This window comes from Topomyia yanbarensis, chromosome 3 (genome assembly GCF_030247195.1).
Source record: "Topomyia yanbarensis strain Yona2022 chromosome 3, ASM3024719v1, whole genome shotgun sequence".
NCBI classification, from domain to species: Eukaryota; Metazoa; Arthropoda; class Insecta; order Diptera; family Culicidae; genus Topomyia; species Topomyia yanbarensis.
The window spans coordinates 313,296,478-313,317,149 of record NC_080672.1 but is presented as its reverse complement, the minus strand read 5'-3'; the positions used below and the strand labels follow the sequence as shown (position 1 = coordinate 313,317,149).

At 38.0% G+C, this 20,672-nt stretch overlaps 3 protein-coding genes and 1 long non-coding RNA gene across 4 annotated transcripts; 3 read left to right on the top strand and 1 right to left on the bottom strand.

Annotated features, from left to right (window-relative positions):
• The first annotated feature begins 1,359 nt into the window (after positions 1 to 1,359).
• LOC131690067 (zinc finger CCCH domain-containing protein 13-like) lies at positions 1,360 to 3,272 on the top strand. Its single transcript, XM_058975548.1, has 2 exons — positions 1,360 to 2,610; positions 2,679 to 3,272. The coding sequence occupies exon 1, from the start codon at positions 1,439 to 1,441 to the stop codon at positions 2,606 to 2,608; it is 1,170 nt and encodes a 389-aa protein (XP_058831531.1). The 5' UTR covers positions 1,360 to 1,438; the 3' UTR covers positions 2,609 to 2,610; positions 2,679 to 3,272.
• Positions 3,273 to 10,302: 7,030 nt separating this feature from the next.
• Positions 10,303 to 12,168, top strand: LOC131691763 (F-box only protein 28). Its single transcript, XM_058978393.1, has 2 exons — positions 10,303 to 10,539; positions 10,613 to 12,168. Exons 1-2 carry the CDS (start codon positions 10,423 to 10,425, stop codon positions 11,672 to 11,674), a joined length of 1,179 nt encoding a protein of 392 aa, XP_058834376.1. The 5' UTR covers positions 10,303 to 10,422; the 3' UTR covers positions 11,675 to 12,168.
• A 4,908-nt stretch (positions 12,169 to 17,076) lies between these two features.
• LOC131692087 (probable prefoldin subunit 2) lies at positions 17,077 to 18,294 on the top strand. Its single transcript, XM_058978939.1, has 3 exons — positions 17,077 to 17,148; positions 17,208 to 17,442; positions 17,628 to 18,294. The coding sequence occupies exons 2-3, from the start codon at positions 17,282 to 17,284 to the stop codon at positions 17,935 to 17,937; spliced, it is 471 nt and encodes a 156-aa protein (XP_058834922.1). The 5' UTR covers positions 17,077 to 17,148; positions 17,208 to 17,281; the 3' UTR covers positions 17,938 to 18,294.
• Positions 18,295 to 18,407: 113 nt separating this feature from the next.
• Positions 18,408 to 19,040, bottom strand: LOC131692089 (uncharacterized). Its single transcript, XR_009305909.1, has 3 exons — positions 18,821 to 19,040; positions 18,571 to 18,761; positions 18,408 to 18,496 (listed from the first exon to the last, which is right to left on the bottom strand). It is a non-coding gene; the product is annotated as an uncharacterized LOC131692089 (long non-coding RNA).
• Positions 19,041 to 20,672: the final 1,632 nt, after the last annotated feature.

Genomic DNA, 20,672 nt, shown 5'->3' with positions numbered 1-20,672 from the left:
GGTAAACGTGACAATCAATAATATAGTGCATACACTACTTCAAAGCAAATGGAAGTATTCGATATAATGAGAACAATTAATTTTATTTAATTTAATTGTTTAAATGGACTAAAAGTAAGCCAATGAATATGACAATGAAGCATATGTTCTTCGTGCTGATATGACTGCTGTAAATTGGTAACTGGCTTCTGATTCTTCTTGTGAATTGTCAATTCTCAACCCTCATATATGATTTAACAGTCATCATTTCACTCAGGCAAGATCATGCGTATTCCTCCCGCACAATACCCAGTGGATTAGTTTCCTGGTTGGTCAAATAAACACTGAACAAACAAAGAAATTAGTTTGATCAGTCCAAAGCAATGTCAGCTCGATTGACATCAACCGGCGGATACGTGTTCCCTTACAATGCCATAAAATCAAAGAACATTTAAAATTACATACGACAGAATATGTGCAATTCTGAATATAATAAAATGAAGACTACTTAATTATTTACAATAAAATAAGATCGGAAAACTTAGTTGCATAACCAAGATATTTTCAAAGATTAATCAGCCATAAATAAACAATTTTTTTTTTTGACTATGTTAGTCACATTTTCCTTATCAGTAGAAGACAAAAGTTAAGCCCGTAAGATATTAAGCCTGTTCTAATGACCCTACCACTTCTAGTTTTCCGATCTGTATATCTCACATCCTTGCTCTCACTTGAGTACTATGGCTCTAATTTTCATAAATTTCCCTACCCAGTAATCTCTAGCTAATTGAATGTCGTTAAAATGTAAGAAACAAAATTATTATATATTAAAAACAGGCCTTATTTTCCTGCGTGTACCTACATGACACTCATTCATACATCGGCTCCATTGAACGCAAATTTTATAGAGTAGTCAATGTATGCCACATAACATGGAATCGACTCGGATATCTCCCTCTCCGTAGATTTGAAATGACGTCAGTAGTATTCATTCATAGTTGTATAAAAATCTGATGAACTGTGTTGAATCAGTGTAGTGAAACGATTTTTAAATCCCATTATACTTTGTATCGTAAAACCGATGCGACCCAACCGGATTATGCGAAGAAGCATCATCTGTACCGTTTTTCCACGCTTATCACGGAAACTGTTCCACCAGTAATCGAACAAAGTGGTGCTGTTCATCGTTTCTGTCATTACATCCTTTCCAAGGGCACATTTTTATCAGCAGAATGCAGTGTTCACACTTGCGCTGTAAATAATTGAAGTCAATTGAAGTGTGAAATTGGTGACAAATCAAATTTTCGAATCGACTGTGAACCGCAGCGCAGGGATGATCCACATTTTGTTTTCGGTACTATAAAAGGACCTTTCTCTAACAAGTGAAGACATTCCAGTGGTAGAAGTTACAGCATAAGGATACTTTCGCTATTACAGTGAACAAGAGCTTAAAGTAAAAATGAACTATATTAAGGTGAATACTTACCGTGTATGTCTAGGCACCACTATGCTGGTACTTTGCTTAGTTCCAGTGATCAGTGGACTGCAGGATCATCGTGTTTGTGATGTAGACGGATTATGCGAAGAAATTGCAGAAGGTAGCCGTTATCATTCCGATCGTCGGGTGGATCGTTTAGACCAGGACCAAGAACAACGGCTGCTTTTATTTAACCGCGAAAAGCAAATCAGAGAAAGGAACGAAATACGTGAACTGGAGCGTACTGAAGAACCACGGCTGGATACACGTGATCGAAGAGAAGAACGCAGTGCATCTTCTGATCGTTGGATTGAACGGAATACCGATGATCGGAGACTTGCTCGTTCCGAACGTGACGAGGATCGTCAGATTCACCGACATGATCGAGAATCTGTTCGAGTAAGTGGTGATCGGCGTGATCGTTTCGAAGAGATGCGATATCGCGACGAATCTCAACGTGAACGAGCTGAAACACGTATCGCTGAACGGGAATGGAATGATGAGCGTCGTGTTGCTCGGGACGGAGAGCGACAAGAGCAACGAGAAACGAACGATGGTCGTCGCGATCGACGCTCTAGTGACGATCGTGATAAAATCAGGGACGAATTGGACAACATTCGAGAACGAAGACATGAGCAACAAGTTGATAGGCACATTGAACGAACAGAGCCTGTCGCAATCGTTCGGAAAGTGCCTGTACTAACCGATGATCGCAGAGAACGAACACAACATCGTGAACAAAACGATATTCGAGTACTTAGAACTGAGAATAGAAACAGATTCGATGATAATGAGCGTCGTATGAACACCGACAATCGTCAAGACGACCGCGAGACCGACCGTCGAGTGCAACGTGATGAGCGTTCAGAAGAAACACATGAAAGAATTCGTACTGATAGACGTGAGAGAGATGAACGTGAGTCCAGTCGCCGTGGGGTACATCAATCACGCTTGGAACGTCTCGATACCGCCGAGCTCTTCACTCTTGCTAATACGTCTGAAGCTTCCTTCATTTGGAATATGGTTCAAGTAGCTTTGATTGTCCTCCTTGTAGCTCAACTTATGAAAAAGAGTGAGATGGATGGAACTTGGAAACCTTCTAAGCTAGCAGAGCTTGTCTGCTTCCGCGATTCAACAATTCCGAGCAACTAAAGGTATACAGACAACGAAAATATGATTGCAACTAACAACATATTGACCTAAACACATAACCTTTTATTAGCCACTGCAGCTTATAGATACATGTAGCACCCAGAGTCTCAAGGCAACATAATGATGTATTGAAAACATATATGATATTCCGCGAAATGTTGGCTTTTTCATGCAAACCTCCTTCGTGGTAATTCCATCCACCATTCCTCTACATTCTAATAAAAATCAAAACCAACTTCTCCTGAGGGTCAGTGGTACTCTTTATTAATCAATTTGTTTGAATTGTATATATGTATCGTTTCACCGTGAAAATGAGCAAACAAGTCAAGAAAATGCGTGTGATAGATAGAAGTAAGACGGGCACGGGCAATTATGACTTGAGGAGAGAACTTTCTTGTTACATATATACAAAAATCAGCATCATCATAATTGCTTCTATCAAACTATAAATCAACAAAATGTACAAAAGAAACTACTCAAGATAACGACTAAAACTGCTGATGACAACAACGAAGCAAAGGAACCAAACATTCAAATCTATAAGCAAAAGGGAGTCTGTTATCATTATCTTTATTGTTATTTAATGTGGGATGAATCTCTTTATATACCATACAAACATACTCACAAATAAATAAACACTTATAAAGTAGATGATGGCATAAAAGCGCTATGTTTGTACTATATTTTACTGTCTATATCCGAAAAACAGGAAATAAACTATATGTATATTACTTCTGATTGAGGTACAAGAAAGTAAAAAGTAGTCAACTCAGTGCATACTTTTTCCTCATAAGTCGTTTTATTTACGATGGTTAACCAAACGAGTCCCCACGCGAATGATCATTTTGTAAAAATAATTTCTTTGAACTTTTTAGCAGCTCAGCGGCTTTTGATGTTCCTGTTTGAACACCGACCATTCACTTCTTCACTCATAAAAATGATCGGTGTTAAGGTTCAACAGAGAACGCCTCAAAAAGCGGCCATCTTTGAAAACGAAAAAAGCAGTTTATTTTTCTCACACCGTTAGAAAAATCTTCATGAAAATCAATCAGTAGTACTCTACCAATTCCCCGAATACATTGATTCATTTGCATGAAGATTTTTCCAACGGTGTTAGAGAAAACTGCTTTTTTCGTTTTCAAAGATGGCCGCCTTTTGAGGCGTTCTCAGTTGAACCTTAAGTCAGACCGAGTTAAGTGACATTGAATTGTTTTTGAGAAAACGAGTTAGAGTTTCGCAGCACCCTTTACGTTAAAATTCAAAATTATTTTTGCCTTTCTCAATAGAAAGGTATTGCAATTGCTCTGAAAACCGACTTTTTAACGGAGGCCCGGGGGGCCGAGTGACATATACCATTCGATTCAGTTCGTCGAGTTCGGCAAATGTCTGTGTGTATGTATGTGTGTATGTACGTGTGTGTGTGTGTGTGTGTGTGTATGTGCGTCTGTGTGTGTGTTCGCGAACACAATCTCACTCACTTTTCTCAGAGATGGCTGAACCGACTTTCACAAACTTAGTCCCAAATGAAAGGTGCAACGTTTCCATAGGCTGCTATTGAATTTCTAATGGATTCGACTTCCGGTTCCGGAATTACAGGGTGATGAGTACGATCACGTAGAAAATGTCGATTTTAATAAATTCTGCAATGAATGTATAATGGTGAAAATTTTTCCAAAATGTGACCACAACTGCTTCGATTTGTAGTACTAGGTCACTAACAGCCATTCAAAATCTCTTTAGTCACATTAGCCACCATCATCGGTTCCGGAAGCCCCGGCAGAAGTATCCAAATTCAGAATAACAGTCACATCGGTTTCTCGGAGATGGCTAGACCGAATCAACCAAACTTAGTCTCAAATGAAAGATGTTGCGTCCCCGTAAATGGCTATTAAATTTTTTCCCAACCGACTTCCGGTTCCGGAGTTACGGGTTGTGGCGTGCGATCACATAGCAAATTGCGATTCAAACCGATACTCCGATGAAAGCAAAAAAGGTAAAAATTTCGCTAAAATGTCTCTCAATCAACTTAAATTTGCAGTTCTAGGTCACCGACGGCCAAAACTTTCGTTGACTACATTGACCACCATAGACGGTTCCGGAAGTGCCCAGGAAAAGCGGCCATCTTTCAAAACTAACAAACTCATATCAGTTTCTCGGAAATGGTTGGGCCGATTTTCACAAACTTAGTCCCAAATGATAGCTATATTATCCCCACAAATGTCTATAAAATTTCGCACGGATCGCTTATATGGTTCCGGAAATATAGACTGAACCGTCCGGTCACATATGAAATTCCCATATAAGCCTGAACTCAATTTTTTTTAAAGGGGGACCCCTTGAAATTTCAGAAATCGAATTCGTATTTTTTATGCCAAACATCTTTAAAATGCATAAAACGTCGAGATTTTATGTTACCACGAAATTTTTTTTTTTAAATCGACTTTGGGACTTTGCCGATTTCGCACCTTTTTGCCTTTCTCAATATTTCAATTTAATATTGCCGTGGCTGGTGTTACTTTTACAAAATTTTAGAACTCGAATAATGATTTCTTTTCTTGTATATAGTTGTCCTGTCGTGTAATAAAAATGTAATATATACATTTGAAAGTTTTTAATGAATATGAACAACTTAATAATTCTCCTGTTCATGATTGAGAAAGGCATAATTGCACCGCTAGGTGGATTAAAACAGGTTTTTGTCATAATTCTTGCTTTTTTTAAATATTTAAAATCTAACAAAAGTCGAATATAGATTAAGAAATTCTTTATCCAGTGCTATCATTATCTCATTTTTTACGATTTTGCGACTTAGTCCGGTCTGACTTAACACCGACCAAATGTAAACGTGATACCTATTGATTTTACACATAGATTTTCGCAATTAGCGGTGGCATATAGACACTATTTTAGGGTGACCATATCAGACGAGTAAAAAACCAGGACAGTCGAAAGGTTGCTGCTTCCCCCGTTACCTCTCAATGGCATTGCCTTTTCCGCATGTTTTCGGCAGTTAAAAAGTTCTGGAGTCTGGCAGGCAGAGCTTCGAAAGTAAAAAGTTCTGGAAATCTGGGAGGAAGAACTCTACCAGAAAGGCTTTCGTCGGAATTTGATCACCAAGAACTTTTTCGTGTTTACACAAAGGCAGTTCTTGCAACACCACCCTCAGCAAACGTTTCATGCTGAGATGGTCTGTGCAGGACCGGCGAGGAGTTTTCAGCACTAAAAACACGACCGTAAATCAGAAACATCAGCGATCCCAAGTAGCTTCCCTGCGCTATGCCTGGCAATCTTCAATGACAACCATTATCTCTCGATTTGAGAGCTGCAAAACCTACCTTTGCTACCCAAAATTTCGCCGTTTAATCGAATGTTATATGAAAACTGGCGGATAGCTTGGTGTAAATAATATCAGTATGAGCCCGAGTTGGAAAAAATTGACATCCCTGCGTGAACTTGAAAGAAAACAAAATTCAATTCATGCCCGTCGCGATGAATGAAATGTTTGGTTCGTTTTCTTTGTAATTTATTCTCCCGGCACAGCACATTCAGGTTCTGACATGTTCGGTTTCAGAAGCAAACTGATTTTTGTTTTCATTCTACCTATGAGCAAAAGTGCACCAGATATAGATTATGCAGTTCCCTTATGCTTGAAAATGTAGAAGAAGCCAGCTTCTGCCTTCAAACTGTCCACATAAAAACAAATAAATGCTTTGGTTGGTGAAGGAATTTATATTTCCTCTGCACTCAGTCAGTTGGAAAGTTAATGAATAAGGACGGCGCACAGTGGGACGACGTTACCTTTTTTGATCATGTGTTAGAATTGAACGCTTGGTAGGTAACCAACCTAATTTGGACCCATACATATTTTGAACCCTGTTAATATATTTGCCTCCTACACTGCCAAGTTTCTCGGCATTTATTTGGTTTGATGCAGCAATTACATTCCTTGGGTTGTCTATTAAGTTTCAATATCATTAGTTCATCTCTAATTGTTTAAAATTAAACAGAATCCACAGTTTCATGTTTCAACGATAGCCAAGAGGAACCGGTGGAAATGATACATTTTCAAATTGGATTTAAATGTACAATTATAATATTTTTTATCGATTTCATTAGTTTGTCTGATTTGGTATTATGCATGTCACGTGTTTGAGAAGGTTTCTTCGTAAAGTTTTATCCAAAAAAATCTTAAACAAATGGTGTCCACAATATGTCTTAAAAATTTATATCAACTTATTTTGGACACTTCTCGATTTTCTTTCTTGACAGCTATTTGTTTATCGAGTTAATAATCAAAAAGTGAAAAATTTCGTAACAGTAGGTCGCCTGCTCTTTTTGGTTAAATTATTTAAAAATGTTCAAACCAACGGATGTCGAAAATCAAACGATTGAGGAACGTTTCATTGAAGACCATAATATGACCAAAGAGGATACTTCTGAAATCCATGTTGAAGAAACATTTGTAGTTCGAATTTGTTGAATTCGACGAGCTATATGTTGACAAATCTAAGAGATATATCACAGATAAATAATGATAATAAGAGTGTGCTTGTTGAATTCCTAGAATCGCCTGAAACACTCACACGAACAGGAACATCACGATTCAAGCGATGTAGTCCTGCTGTTTTAACATTGCGCCGAACAGTTGAATACCACAAGGCGAAAACTGAAGAAAAAAGGAAAGTAAAGGAAGAGAAGCAAAGAAAAACTGAGCTTAGAAAGAATAACAAGAAACCACCTCGTAAACAAAAGAATAAAAAATTAATATTTAGTACAAGAAGATTCCTGACGAACTTTGAACCTTGATTTATCATCCACTTGAGGACGTTAATCCATAATACTGCTACAGATGAATTGTTACACTAAATATATTATTGTTAACTCTATTGCATAACATTTAATGCTGCTTTGTTAAGTCTGCAGTAACCTAATTGTACCGATAGTTTTTCAATTTCTCAAAATGATAGATCTAAAAAAATACTTCATGCAGTCAGCCTTCCATATAAAGATTAATGTACCATTTTTGATTGGCAGTCACTGATTTTCTTATGTTCTTCTTTCATGCATTAAATATACTGCAAAGAGAACGAGTCAGTAGGTCAGTTTAGTAGAAAAAACTTCACTGTTTCCAAAATATATTCAGTGTGTCCAAAATATGCTTGGAACACTGTCCAAATTAGTGTGGAAGGGTCCGAAATGTGAAAAATTCAAGCGGTACTAAACTAAAGCTAAAGCGGTACCAGTGCTGACATTGTCGAGATAAGGGACACTTTCATTAAAATAAAGGCAAGTTTACGATTCGGGAAATGTATCACGGGCTTTGAGCCCGGGATTTCAAATCCCGTGGCGATAAATGAGTTTTAATAAAAATGAAAGTTTTCATGAAGTATTCACCCAACCGTGGAAAACGTCACAAGTTTTAAAACTCTTCATACAAGTCCGGCCCAAAGGCGTTGTTTATGTTAAAGGCTCGCACAGAGTGGAGCCAAATCCATATCAACTTTTGAATAGGGCTAATAAGATTTGTAAACAATATTTTGTTTGGCTGATTTCTCTTAAATTGTTATAACTTCAACAAAGAAAACATCTGAAATTCATTCCACCAAGGGTAAAGATTGTGTATCTTTCATGAAATTCAACTCGGCAGCGGAATGAGTGAAATAAGTTTGTTTACAAAAATTTCATTTGCCCTTTTGAAGAATTAATAATGAAATCTCTATTAAGTTCTACAAGATGACGACACAAATGAACTCATGATGAATGAAGTTCATGTTTGACAATTCTCGGTGGTTTGTTTACTCTGTCAGTTGCGTGAGTTCGAGTGCAACGGATGCTCACCTGTTTCATTCGAACTCACGTAACTCCCATGTAAACAAACCACCGAGAATTGTCAAAGGAAGTTCATCCGGCTCATTTTGTGGGGTTATGTAGGTTGGTGTAAAACCTAATTGAACAGTCAGATGTCCAGGGCAGGAATGCCATTATGCCAGATTTATCTGGCACAGCAAGAGTTTTTTGCACCTTCCAGACAAAAAGACAAACCTCTCATTCTGCCAGATTTTTAAATTAAAGAAGTGTTTGCACACACATTTTGGAAATTTGGGGCATCCCTGTCAAAAAAATGCGGACGAGCATGATCAGGCGATTTAAACAGTTTGACGTTTAACTCAACTCGCCTGTGCTAATTGCCCCTAGGAACAAATGCAATTCGCGAATGCTATTTAAAGGCAATTTCAACATTTAGACAAACTTTCTGGCGGCTGAAAAGGACTTGGTTGTATTTGCGTTTTTCAAACATGGCGGTTCATGTTTGGCTTAAGCTTAAAATAGTTTTTTTAAACGATTGGCGTGTTCTCGCTTGTATTTTGTTTGTCTAGTGCACTTCATTTAGCCAACGAATGTGGGAAATTTTGGAATCGTGTGTATGTATAGTGGAACAAGATATCTGACCTAAACTCTTAATAAAAGTCGGATTGTGGTAAGTTTTGGTGTGCAATGTCAATTTAACCATTGATTCTTCCTATAATTTGGTGGTCATTAACTAGTGTAGTGATAAGTTTATGTGAGTAGATAATGAATCCGAAAATAAGTAATATTTGTAATTTTCATATTAGGCAATTAAGGGCGATTAAATGGCGCGTTCCCTGGGCGATTTAGGGGCGATTCAAGGGCGGGTAGAGCGGCTAAAAAATGACGGCGGCAAATCACCCAAATGTTGCATTTGAAATAACCCGCTACTTGCCAGCAATTTGCTGGCAAATTAAAGGGCAATTAGCGCATCCGAGTTGGCAAATAGCCTCCCGTTAGCCAGCAACTTGCCCTTTTTGACTGGGATATTTTCCAAAATTTATCAAAAATCTATTGATAAATATTAGTGACTGTGAGGTCGATTTTAAGTGACAGATTTTGCCAGACATTTCTAGTTGATCTGCCAGATATTCTTTGAAAAATAGTGGCAACCCTGGGGATAGCTACCTATCGTGCAAAGTAAACAAACATTCTTCTTTCGGAGAACATACAAGAAAAGTATTAGTGTTGATAAAAATAATATCATGGCGAAATATTTCAATCGACTAAACCAGACACTGTATTCAGTTTATTATACTTTTTTATAACAATGTAAAATAAATTACATGGAAGAGTAGTATGAATAAAGTGCTACAAACCTCGAAACAGTAGGTTTTCAATACACTCGATATTAATTTATTCTGTTACTCGGTTGAAGTCACTCAAAGTTATACAGCAAAAACTGTGGGTACCAGGAACAAAGAACAGGGTATCATTTTAGAAAGTGTTGCGCATTCCTCTATAGTCACGCCGGGACTCTATAATACCACAGACTCTAGTCCGGCCCCAAAACAATTCAACAAGGATTCCTGCTAACGGGGAAAATGGGTTAATAATAGTGAAAAATCGGGTGCTATTTAGAAACTGTTGATGTTTTTAAAAACAGCAGAAGTTTTAGTTTGAAATTTTGGATAGATTTCGGCAAACAATTTTCAAAAACAATGGTCAAAATCCGGCACAAAATTCCACGGAGAATTTCCGACCTAGCTTGGAAGATAGTTGGTAACCCTAATATAATAAAGCGAATGTTTTGCCTCAAAACCCCTCATTTTTATTCATTGCCAGTCTATGCGTATGACGTGGTCATTGATTATCTGATGTCAAACTTCTTTTCTTCCGTCAGATCGTTAACGTTTTGTTTTTCGTCTCGCGTTTTCTTCTGTATCCGTTCCGCAGAAGTTTTTTTTTGGCGAAAATACGATATTGACCGTTCCACAAACCGAGATTCGGGATACCCAACATACGTAATGGCCACCAGTGAAGAAGAAACGCAAGGAAACATGAGTTTTCTCGATTTACCGGATTGTATGATCGAGCAAGTGTTCGAGTATCTCAGCTACGACGAAATTGCTAAGGAGCGAATTGTGAGTCAGATTTTTTTCCTGTTTGCACTACCTGAGCATAATTTGATATAACGATTTGTTGTCTTGTTTGTAGGTATGCAAAAAGATTGATCGCGTAAGTCAATCGCTGCTGAACAGAGGTTTCATGAAGATGATAAAAAGGCACAATGCTAATTTGAAAACTATCAAGTCGCAACTTCCCCGGCGTGAATCCGAACGGAGGAATCACCCTTTGGCCAAGCATTCGGACATCTTGACTTGCATCGAAACGAGAATCTCAATGCTTTCGATGACTTATTCGAAGTACATCGACAAAGATTTGTGCTGTTTCATTCCCGGGAAGGTGATCGACGAGGTTTTCAACATTTTAAAGCTCATTGAGGGCACCTCTAAGCCGCTCAGAACGCACGAGGTGTTGCAGGAATTACGAGATATCTCATCGATGGCTATTGAGCATTTTGACGAAAACATCGCTCACCGGCTAAAACGAATTATGGGTGTTCACCATCCCAGCGGAAGTCATTTGCCCTTTCCGACTCCAGGGTTCATCCAAAATGAAGTGGTTCTGCCCTGTGACGTCAACGGAGAGAAACTCATTTTGCCTACGCTAACTCCGATTTCCCCACACAAAGCCGGCACATCTCAGCAGCTGTATTGCCATCAAAGTTCCTCAACGGCGTGCCACACCAGTCGCGTGAATCATGCATCGATTAATCGCCTCAGCCACAAATCTCGCAAAATGAGACTTACCGTCAACAAGATCGTAACCGCGATGCAAAGTTACAAGCACCAGATGAAGCAAATGCGCTCGCAAATTATACGCAACTGCGTTGAAATTAAAGATCTACGCCGGCGTCTCGACGAGTCGGAAACAAAAAATCGCGAACTGATTGCGAACATCAATCAGCTTAGCTTCGGCGTCGCACCAACCAGCACAGAACTAGCATCTAGTTCCGTCGAACCGAGCAAAACGGCCCGTTCTTTGACTACTCGCAACATAAAACCACGCTCGGCCACCATCATATTAAAGCGAGTACTGGCCGAAACCGAATCGCTCGGTGCTCCCATTGGCCATGTTTCCACGTCAGTAGCTTCGATGCTATCGCCAGTGGAAGACGAGCCGCAGAGCTGCTCAAAGAAGGCAAAGCTGAATTGAAGCGTTATATTAATACTCTCTCTATCTCTTACCTATAACTTACGGTTAGAAGAGCAACAATTAGAATCTAAAAGGAAGTTTGATTACTTCCTTATCACTTCTCTTCTATGATAGTATCTCTGTCGATTTTAAATTTATGTAAGAAGCGATCAAAATGTATACTACGATTGGAAGTTGTCTCCTAACAGATAGCTTAGAGAAAAACGGTAGCAACAAAGCTAGAATACTGAATTTGGACTAGCGTATACTGTACTAATATCTTTCAACATTATCAACAAATAATTGCTCAGCGAAAATCAGCAATTGCGCGGCAAATTGCTTGTTGGATTAGTATTGGAAGAACACAAGCCATACAAGTATGTGTTAGTAAGTATGCTAATCGAACTGCTGATGTTGTTACTATTAGAACACAGTAAGTAATGTTTTCTGTTTCTTTAGCTGCGCTGAATAGTTTCATAATTATTATTCGAAATATACATTGAACTAACATGAAAGTTGTTTACTCGTTTTTTCTCTGACGAACGCCACGATCGCGGTTTTTAATGTACAGGACCCTAAAAGGTCCCTAAGCCAAGCTCTAGCCGCATTCTTCGTTTGTTACTTAGTTGAATACTTGCGAATACTACGGGTATCCTGACGATTGCCAGTACTAGTGTTTGAATTGGATTAATTCTTGACTTTATAGAATAAAATAATTCAATAAAAGATTTTTTTACCAATTCCTCCTTAGAATTTATAGGGTTCATACGAAGGTTTAACCTACCTCAAGTAGACATAGTGGCGTCAACTGAAAAATTCAATTATGATTGATAGCGTCGTTCCTCCTTAGCTGCTATCATGTTTCTCTAAGCCGACTTTAGTACTAGGGCGGCCCTTATCTTTTGGACAATCGACAGCGGTTACGATTATCGAAACGCTTATTGATTTAGTCCTGCTTGCGAGCACGCAGTAAGCAAATATGATTACACTCGCCAATAACTACTATCGAGTCACTTACTGATAGGAGCAATGACATGATATTCAATTGAACTGAAAAAATAGAAATGCAACACTCAAATGGAAAAAAACGCAAAACACCGATAGATCTTTTGAATAGAGACTCGTTGAGTGCTCGTATGAAATGTTATATTTGCTTCAATATGTTCGTCCGATTAGATTCTAAAATGTATAACTTATGCGTGCTGCAATGCATATAATTGCAGTAACGCTTACCACACTAAATACTTGTTCAAAAATGACATGAACCTTCCGTTCTGATTTTTTCATAATAATACGGCTCATACAAGATGTAGAAGTGATTGAACTGTTTAAGTGGCTGGCTAGATTCACGAGGAATATTCAGATTCGTTTTCGTGACGATTCACATTTTTTCTTCAGTATTGTAGAAGAGATTCCCACTTGCTTGATGACTGACTTGAGCAAACCAGAGTGGCAAACCAATGTCGACTAGTGGATAAATATGAAACAAACGTGCAATGTTTTTCTAATCAGGTAAATCCGGTGGGTTAGTCTACTTCTGGAAGGCTGCCAACTGCTGATCTATCGGCTGAATACCCAGCATATTTCCGGTGAAAGGAAGGACCACTTTGCAGTTGAAGTACCACTGTAGCATGAACAATGAGAACAGGAATACATCTAAAAGAAAGCAAATGAAAGCATTAAATTTTTAACCATTCATTACCAACCCCTCTATGGGCATTCGATTACGAGGACATGTACTTACGAATCGTCACCCGTTCCCAACTTTCGACCATATATAATTCGGTTATCATTAAATACCGGAACCACCAGTAATTGATGAAGTTCAAAACCTTGTCCAAAAGCTGAATCATCGTTTTCGACAGTAAACAATCCTCACCACCGAAGAAATTTTTGTGGCTGTGTAACGCCACCAATCAATAGTTAGCCCGGTCGTATAAAAGTAATGGAAATGTATCCGAATTTATACAATTCCCTGATGACTAGCTTCCGACAAGTTAAAATCCGCTCATCGAGTAACTCGGTCTGTAAACTCAAAACTGCAACTGAAAGTATTAAAGTAATGAAAAAGAGAAATTTTTGACAATCCGAGACGGGAGAGAAATTTGAGACAGTATCACGTGGTTCTAGTACTACAATTGAGCCGCTGGTGAAATGGGTCAATATTTTACCCAATGTCGGTCTATCTCTATAAAAAATTGCAGGACATTCGACAAATGTTTATCGCTTTTTTTTGCTGTCCAATATATGACGTTTGTCCCAGCAGCTTCAGTCAGTGATGTTCCCCCATTTTGAGCGAATGTTATTAAAAATATCGAAACGTCAAAAATTGAGCAACATCAGATGGCTTTAATCAGAGCTGCCATTTATACAGATTTTCTGCATTATATAATGCAAATTATATATCGATAAAAAAACACGTTTCATCAAAATATTGAGCAGATTTTCTGGTAGCTTCGAATCGGCAAGCAACGCGCGGCAACGCATCTATGTTGGCTTTAGAATATTTCCACACATGGCTTTCACGTAATGACTATATATCTGAAAATCACGTAAATGATACGAGTAACTCATGTAGCATGTACCGGGCAATCTTATAAGACTTATCTAGATCACATAGAACAAATTGGATGAAGCAAAGATCCAATCTCGATAAACATTTGATTATGGCTTAAAAGCCAAAAAAATTCACTTTGAATGAAAATTCCAGACAAACGGTCACTCGCCAGTCACAGATGTTGGTAGTAAACAAAAGAGAAAAGTTTTCTCTAGCATTTAGTACTGTGAACTGTGTTTGGACAGTAACGGTTTGTTTCCCTTTAAAGAGAATTATGACAGTTGGTTTTTAAGCCGTAATCATATGTTTGTCGAGAAATGTATAGGATTTTTCGAATGAGAATATTTTTTTGAGTGTACGTTTTATACGATTGTATGTCGTTTCCCGGAATACCATTTACCGGAAAACCATTTCCCGGAATGCCATTTCCCGGAATGTACTATTTCCCGGAATATCACTTCCCGGAATGTACCATTTCCCGGAATACCATTTCCCGGAACGTACTTTTTCTCGGCAATTTGTTATACTATTGAAATCTGAAGTACTTTGAGAACATTTGCATTTAAAACTATGTTGCTACTCAAATATTTGTTTGGTTCTCTTCACAGCTTGTCTTTGCTAGCTGATCATGTTAATGAATTTGGAAAACTAATTCTCAAGCATATGTAATTTTATTTGAAGACCTTATCAATCAATTGAAGGTCCAGAAAATAGCTTATGCTAAAAAGAAGGCAATATCAAAGAAGGTCTTAATTTAATTTAAAATTCATAGCATTTCAAAAATATGCTGCGAAAATTTTAAAGAAGGCAAATCCATTTCATTGTATTTATTGTATTTGAACCAATGAAATTCTAATATTATTTCCATTGATTTGTTATTGTTCCAAAGAAGGCTAATTCACATAGAAATTTTTAATACGAACTGAAATTTAAAATAACTGAAGGCATTTTCAATGCACTGTTAGTGTAAACAAATATTAGTGAGAATAAAAATCAATGAAAATCCAAGAGTATTTTCAGGGAAACTTCATATAGATTAAAATAACATTCTACACAAAATGCCAAAGAAGAACGCATTTTTATAAGAAGGCAGACAAATACATTCACAATCTATAAAATTTCAAAGGTTCCAGTAATATTTATGACTAAATTTTAGGAAATGTTTATATTTTTTCATTACCTTTTACCTAATCTTCATGAAAATCAATCAACGTATTCAGGGCATTTTAGAGAACTGTGATTGGTCATCATAAAAATGTTGCCAACGTTGTGGAAAACACTGCCTTTTCAATTTCAAAAATGGCCGCATTTCGAGGCGTTCTAAATTGATCGTTACGAATTTACACTATTTCCTGTAATGTTTGACCTAGTGTCAAAAACTAAAGTTTTTTTCGATTCCTTAGAACGATAGCAAGTGACTTACGTAGGATTTTTTTCCACTATTTCAATTTTACGTGAAACGCTGACAATATCATCTTTCAATTTCATTGCTTTCGTTTCTCTTAGTCTTAAATTTGCTGAAAATAACCAAGAAAATCGATACAGACATCATTTATTAACTTAAATCCTTCGCACGTCGCTGGAGAAAATAATTTAGAATATGCTGTGTATATTTCAAAGTTCGTGGTTTGAAGTGGATTTGAAAAAAAACGCGTTTGAAGTTTTTAGTACGCTTGGAGTTTACCTAAAAACGATAGGACAGAACTAATAATATATACAATTAGGTATTCTGTTCGCCTTTCATTTTCTGTTATATCAATTTATTTCAATAACAAAATTTTCTAATCTTAAAAATTCTACAGTGGTGTATTATGCTTTTCACCGAAGATTACCACGTGAACAAATAGATCCAATATAGTAAAAGAATTGAAAATATACCATTTTAATCCTCAAAATTTGGAACAAATATGAGGCAAAATATAGGGCCTGTTAGTCAGGAATTAGACGGTCATGAATTTATGAAATTTATTCACCTCTTCACTACCTGCGGTGGAAAAATTGGAAATTATTTGTTTCTATTTTGGTACCCATTTCATGCATTGACATCCCATCCATTTGGGTGTTTTTTATTCCCCACTCGATTTTTTTAATCGTCCCAAGTTTCTTTTTGGTTCAAAACCAAAAGTCGTTCGTAAGCTGTTCATATAATGATCAATTTATAGCGCATTGCGCACATAATAAGTGCGATTAAAAGTGCGGAAACACAAATAAAACTGCGCTTTTACATTGAATTGTCTTGGTGTCTATTACGCACTTATGTATTATCCAACGAGGAATAAGTGCGCCTAATACATGAAAACGATTTAATGTAAAAGCGCACTTTTATAAGAAAAATCGCACTTGTATGGAGTCCAGTTTTAAATGCCATCAATAATACATAAATTTTCCTTACATCGCCAAATCGAAAATATTAAATCTTTAAAATGACAGTTTTGCAATCTTGTCGCTATCTTGTTTTTTTACCACAATAACCACTCAAGATCAAATAAATTTGAAAATATTTTCAAACAACTTTTCATGTTCTAAAGTAGGTAAAATCTCCTAGAACAAAATTAGCTGCATAGCAGGTCTTCTAAAAATAAGTTTGGTCAGTGAGGTATGAGTTCTTTTTATTTTCCGGGAAATGGTATTTCGCGAAATGGTTTTTCCGGGAAATGATACATTCCGGGAAATGGTTTTCCGGGAAATCGTACATTCCGGGAAACGATATTCCGGGATATGGTATATTCCGGGAAATAGTTTTCCGGGAAGTGGTATTCCGGGGAATAGTATTCCGGGAAATGACATACAACCGTTTTATACTAACGCCTTCGGATTTTTTACTTTTCAACTGCAACCAGAATAATATAATATTATATTCTGGCAACCGTGGCCAATCTGACGTATAGAGAGCATAGCAATTTTTTTCTTGACGGCCGCACACCGAAAACACAAAAAGGTGCATTGCTGATTACTTGACTTCTGGCTGTAAGATTTATTTTATTTTGTTTCCGCCAGTGAAACGAGTGTAAAACAATATCATCCGGCCTATATGTTCTGTGATCTACTGTAGTGAGTCATCGAAAGCGATCATGGCATCGGCACAACAAACCTCAACCAGTAGCAGCAGTGCAAAATCAAAGGACAAAAAATCACAGGAGGAGATCTATGCCGAATTTCAGCAGCTGCGAAATCAACAGCGGAATTTGATCAATAACTTAAACACCCTGGAGTTGGACCTCAAAGAACACAAGTGAGTTTTGTTGAGATTTCGGAGGGAATCATGCACATACGTACAAGTTTAGTGATTTGTTGCAGGAAGTACACTCAAAGCTAGTATAACCTCAAACCATCTCTCAATGCCAAGTTATTTTTATTGCCAATTTGATTCCATTTTTGGGAAAACCATTAAAAATGCGTTTACTCCTTTATTTGCAGAACAGTGATCGATACACTGAAAACGGTGGAACCGGGCCGAAAATGCTTCCGCCTGATAGGTGGTGTCCTGTGCGAACAAACGGTTGAAGTAGTCCTTCCACAGCTGGTTCAAAACAAGGATCAGTTGGAAAAGCTCATCGAAAATGGCAAAGATCAGATTACCAAGAAAGGCATTGAGATCAACCAGTACAAGGATGAGCATAACATTAAGGTTCGCGGTCAGGACACGACACCCGCAGCGACCAGTGAGAAGGAAAATGTCGAAGATAAATCGTCCGGGAATAGGAATGTTCTGGTAGGAAACCTGTAACTTCTGACACTATGCGGCAAGAGCACTTCGTTCGATGCAAGTCAGCTGATTCAATAAATTGGATGGATTGCGTCCTTGTTTCGGTTGTAAAATTATTTTTTGGGATAACGAGAGTTATAAGTTGCGCTGGTCGAAATGGTAGTATTGACGAACAAAGTGGATACAGATCGTATTCAATAATCCCGTTCCCAATTATTTATCGTAGCTCCTAATCAGGTAGAATTCAACGTTTCTATGTATTACGCCTCCACATCATCCTCTTCTAATTAAAACTAACTTACTGGAATTGTGTATTTTATAACTACCATAATTTCTGTTCACTGTTGCTTAATGAATTTGAATATAAGAATACACATAGATGATTTTTTTTTTCTGATTTAAGAATCGTAAATATCACTTCAAGACTTTTGTAGTAGCATACCTAATGCCATTTTCTTTTTTTTTTATCAAGCAGTGAACTTGTAAAAAAACTGCGCTTATTTATAATTACGAACAAGATAGGTGGTATATAAATTCGATTTGTCGTTCACCCGGCTTCTACAGGATGTTTTTGCAAAACCTGAGAACCAATTAGGCATGTTATGAAGGGCTAAAATTAGAGAAGAGTCCACTGGGTATTTGGTTAATACTTACCTTACTTATCAGTAAGTCTAAGTTGGTAATGTTCTTTGCTGAATCAAGAAGTCGTCTCCAGTTCACTCGGCCAGTAGCTCTTTGTCGCTAGTCGCCTCGCAGGACATGAAGACTGCTCAGGTCCCATTCAATCTGGTCGATTCACCTTGTTCGTTTTGCATCTTTCCCCATTGTACCTGTAGGATAAGTTTCTAGAATTCTTTTTATTGGCATCTTTAAGCAGAAAATATATGTAGGAGGTGCTACATACTTGGGGTGGATGTTTGGCGAATAAACTGTCAGACCAGTAGCAAATCTTTAAAAGTTTACATAATAATTATGTAAACTTATTAACAATTATTGTTGCATTTTTTAAGAAAATTGGCCTTAGTTATTGTTATTTATCAGTGTGCAATCGGGCTGTCTCAACAACCTTTTTCTGCAACCTATGTGCATTAACTGTACACCTACCGTCTCACCGTTGCACTTGACAGTGTGTGCAGTGCTTTATGGTCACACCTACGACCGCGCACCCGACTTCCCATGAGCGTTTTGGCGGCTCAGAGGCTGTCCTTCCATGTTGCTCAGGGATACATTGCTCATATACACATCCATGCATACAGGCATACATAGGGCCCCCAGAAGTAATACCGAGAGGTAGTTCCTGGGAGGAATGATGGCGGAGCCCAATGGAGTTTAGTCGGTATTAATGGCTGGTCACCATTTGAGTCCGACACGCCCCCAGTGCACCCCGTGTGGTAGATTGGACCCTACCGTTAGCACGTGTACTGGGCTAGGACATAAAGGTCTTCTCCATTGTAAAAAAAAAAAAAAAAAAAGGCATACATAGGGGCTTACATTCATACATACTGGGCCCTATTCTCACAGTCACGTCACTTAGTGACTAGAAGGAAATTTTGTTATAGTCACTGGGTGACGTGACTCTGAGAATAGGGCCCACTTTCATACATACATACAAACTATTTGGCACAAGTATATAGCGTGTAACGTCGTGTCATCTAGTCTGTCATCCTATGGAAAATCATCTTACCATCACCTTGGGGTCAACAAAATTGGCAAATTTCGCATTGAATCCGTTTATCGCTTCCTGATCTCCTTGTTGTCTCCTAGGTTCGAAGCGGATCAATCGACTCTTAATCGAAACTAGCAGTATTAGTCCTTACTCGCGAATACTTTTCCTACAACTGTGCTGTTTCATCTCTATCTTATAACATAATTCGATTATCCCTGTTCTAGTCAATATACGTATTGATTACATTATGGACCAGGCAAACCCTCAATTTTTCTATTATTATTATCCTGAGTAGCTAGACCAGTGAAGGTATTTCGCAAAAAAAAAATCTCTGCTCATAAAGGCGCCTGGTTCGACTCGAATAGACCACACCGATGCGAAAGGGTTGCTTATCATTTCTGAGAGCCGGTGTGCTTGGTCGAGTTTAATAATCATAAGAACAAGTCCTGTATAATTAACTATCTCTTAGATGCCAGTCCTGCACTCCTTTCCTGAACTAGCCTCACACCCACCAGTAGGATCCACATGTCCCCCACCCAAGCGAATTGATCAACTTGCAAGTAGGAGCACATATCTACCAACCAACCAGCCAAGAAGACTTCCGAATCAATGAGAATGGACCATGCCAGTCGAAGGCCACAGGCCCAGCGCTATCTCGTACAGTGTCATTGTCATTTCTCAGCCCACACCCTGGCAGATGTTCATCCGCCCATCTAGACTCTGTCAAGATGAGAACCTACAAAGCCTAACTGTTCGTATGTGCTAGTCCGTATAGATTTTGGTTTGCTGAAACGAAACAAGAAAAGCAAAATAATTGTGATTAGTATCGTAGTTGTAATAAGTAAGTAAACGATTTCTCATCTGTTGTTTGTTTCCTTGTTCGTAGTCCTCCTTCCTGTTCCTGATCTATTTGGGCTATAGGGATCTTTAGGGGTGTGCGGGTTAAGACATATTCTGATGCAGATTAGTACCGTGAATTAATATCTCAGTCCTTTTTCAATTTTTTGGCCCGAAACTATTGAAAAAAACATTTTTTAGTTTGTTTCCTTTTAGGACAATAACACATCCAAACCCATGCGACTTGCATGAC

Excerpts from the sequence above, each read along its gene's own strand:
- LOC131690067 (XM_058975548.1), top strand. The coding sequence starts at position 1,439 with ATGAACTATATTAAGGTGAATACTTACCGTGTATGTCTAGGCACCACT.
- LOC131691763 (XM_058978393.1), top strand. The coding sequence starts at position 10,423 with ATGGCCACCAGTGAAGAAGAAACGCAAGGAAACATGAGTTTTCTCGAT. Across the intron at positions 10,540-10,612 it reads AAATTGCTAAGGAGCGAATT|GTATGCAAAAAGATTGATCG; the intron begins GTGAGTCAGATT and ends TCTTGTTTGTAG.
- LOC131692087 (XM_058978939.1), top strand. The coding sequence starts at position 17,282 with ATGGCATCGGCACAACAAACCTCAACCAGTAGCAGCAGTGCAAAATCA. Across the intron at positions 17,443-17,627 it reads TTGGACCTCAAAGAACACAA|AACAGTGATCGATACACTGA; the intron begins GTGAGTTTTGTT and ends CTTTATTTGCAG.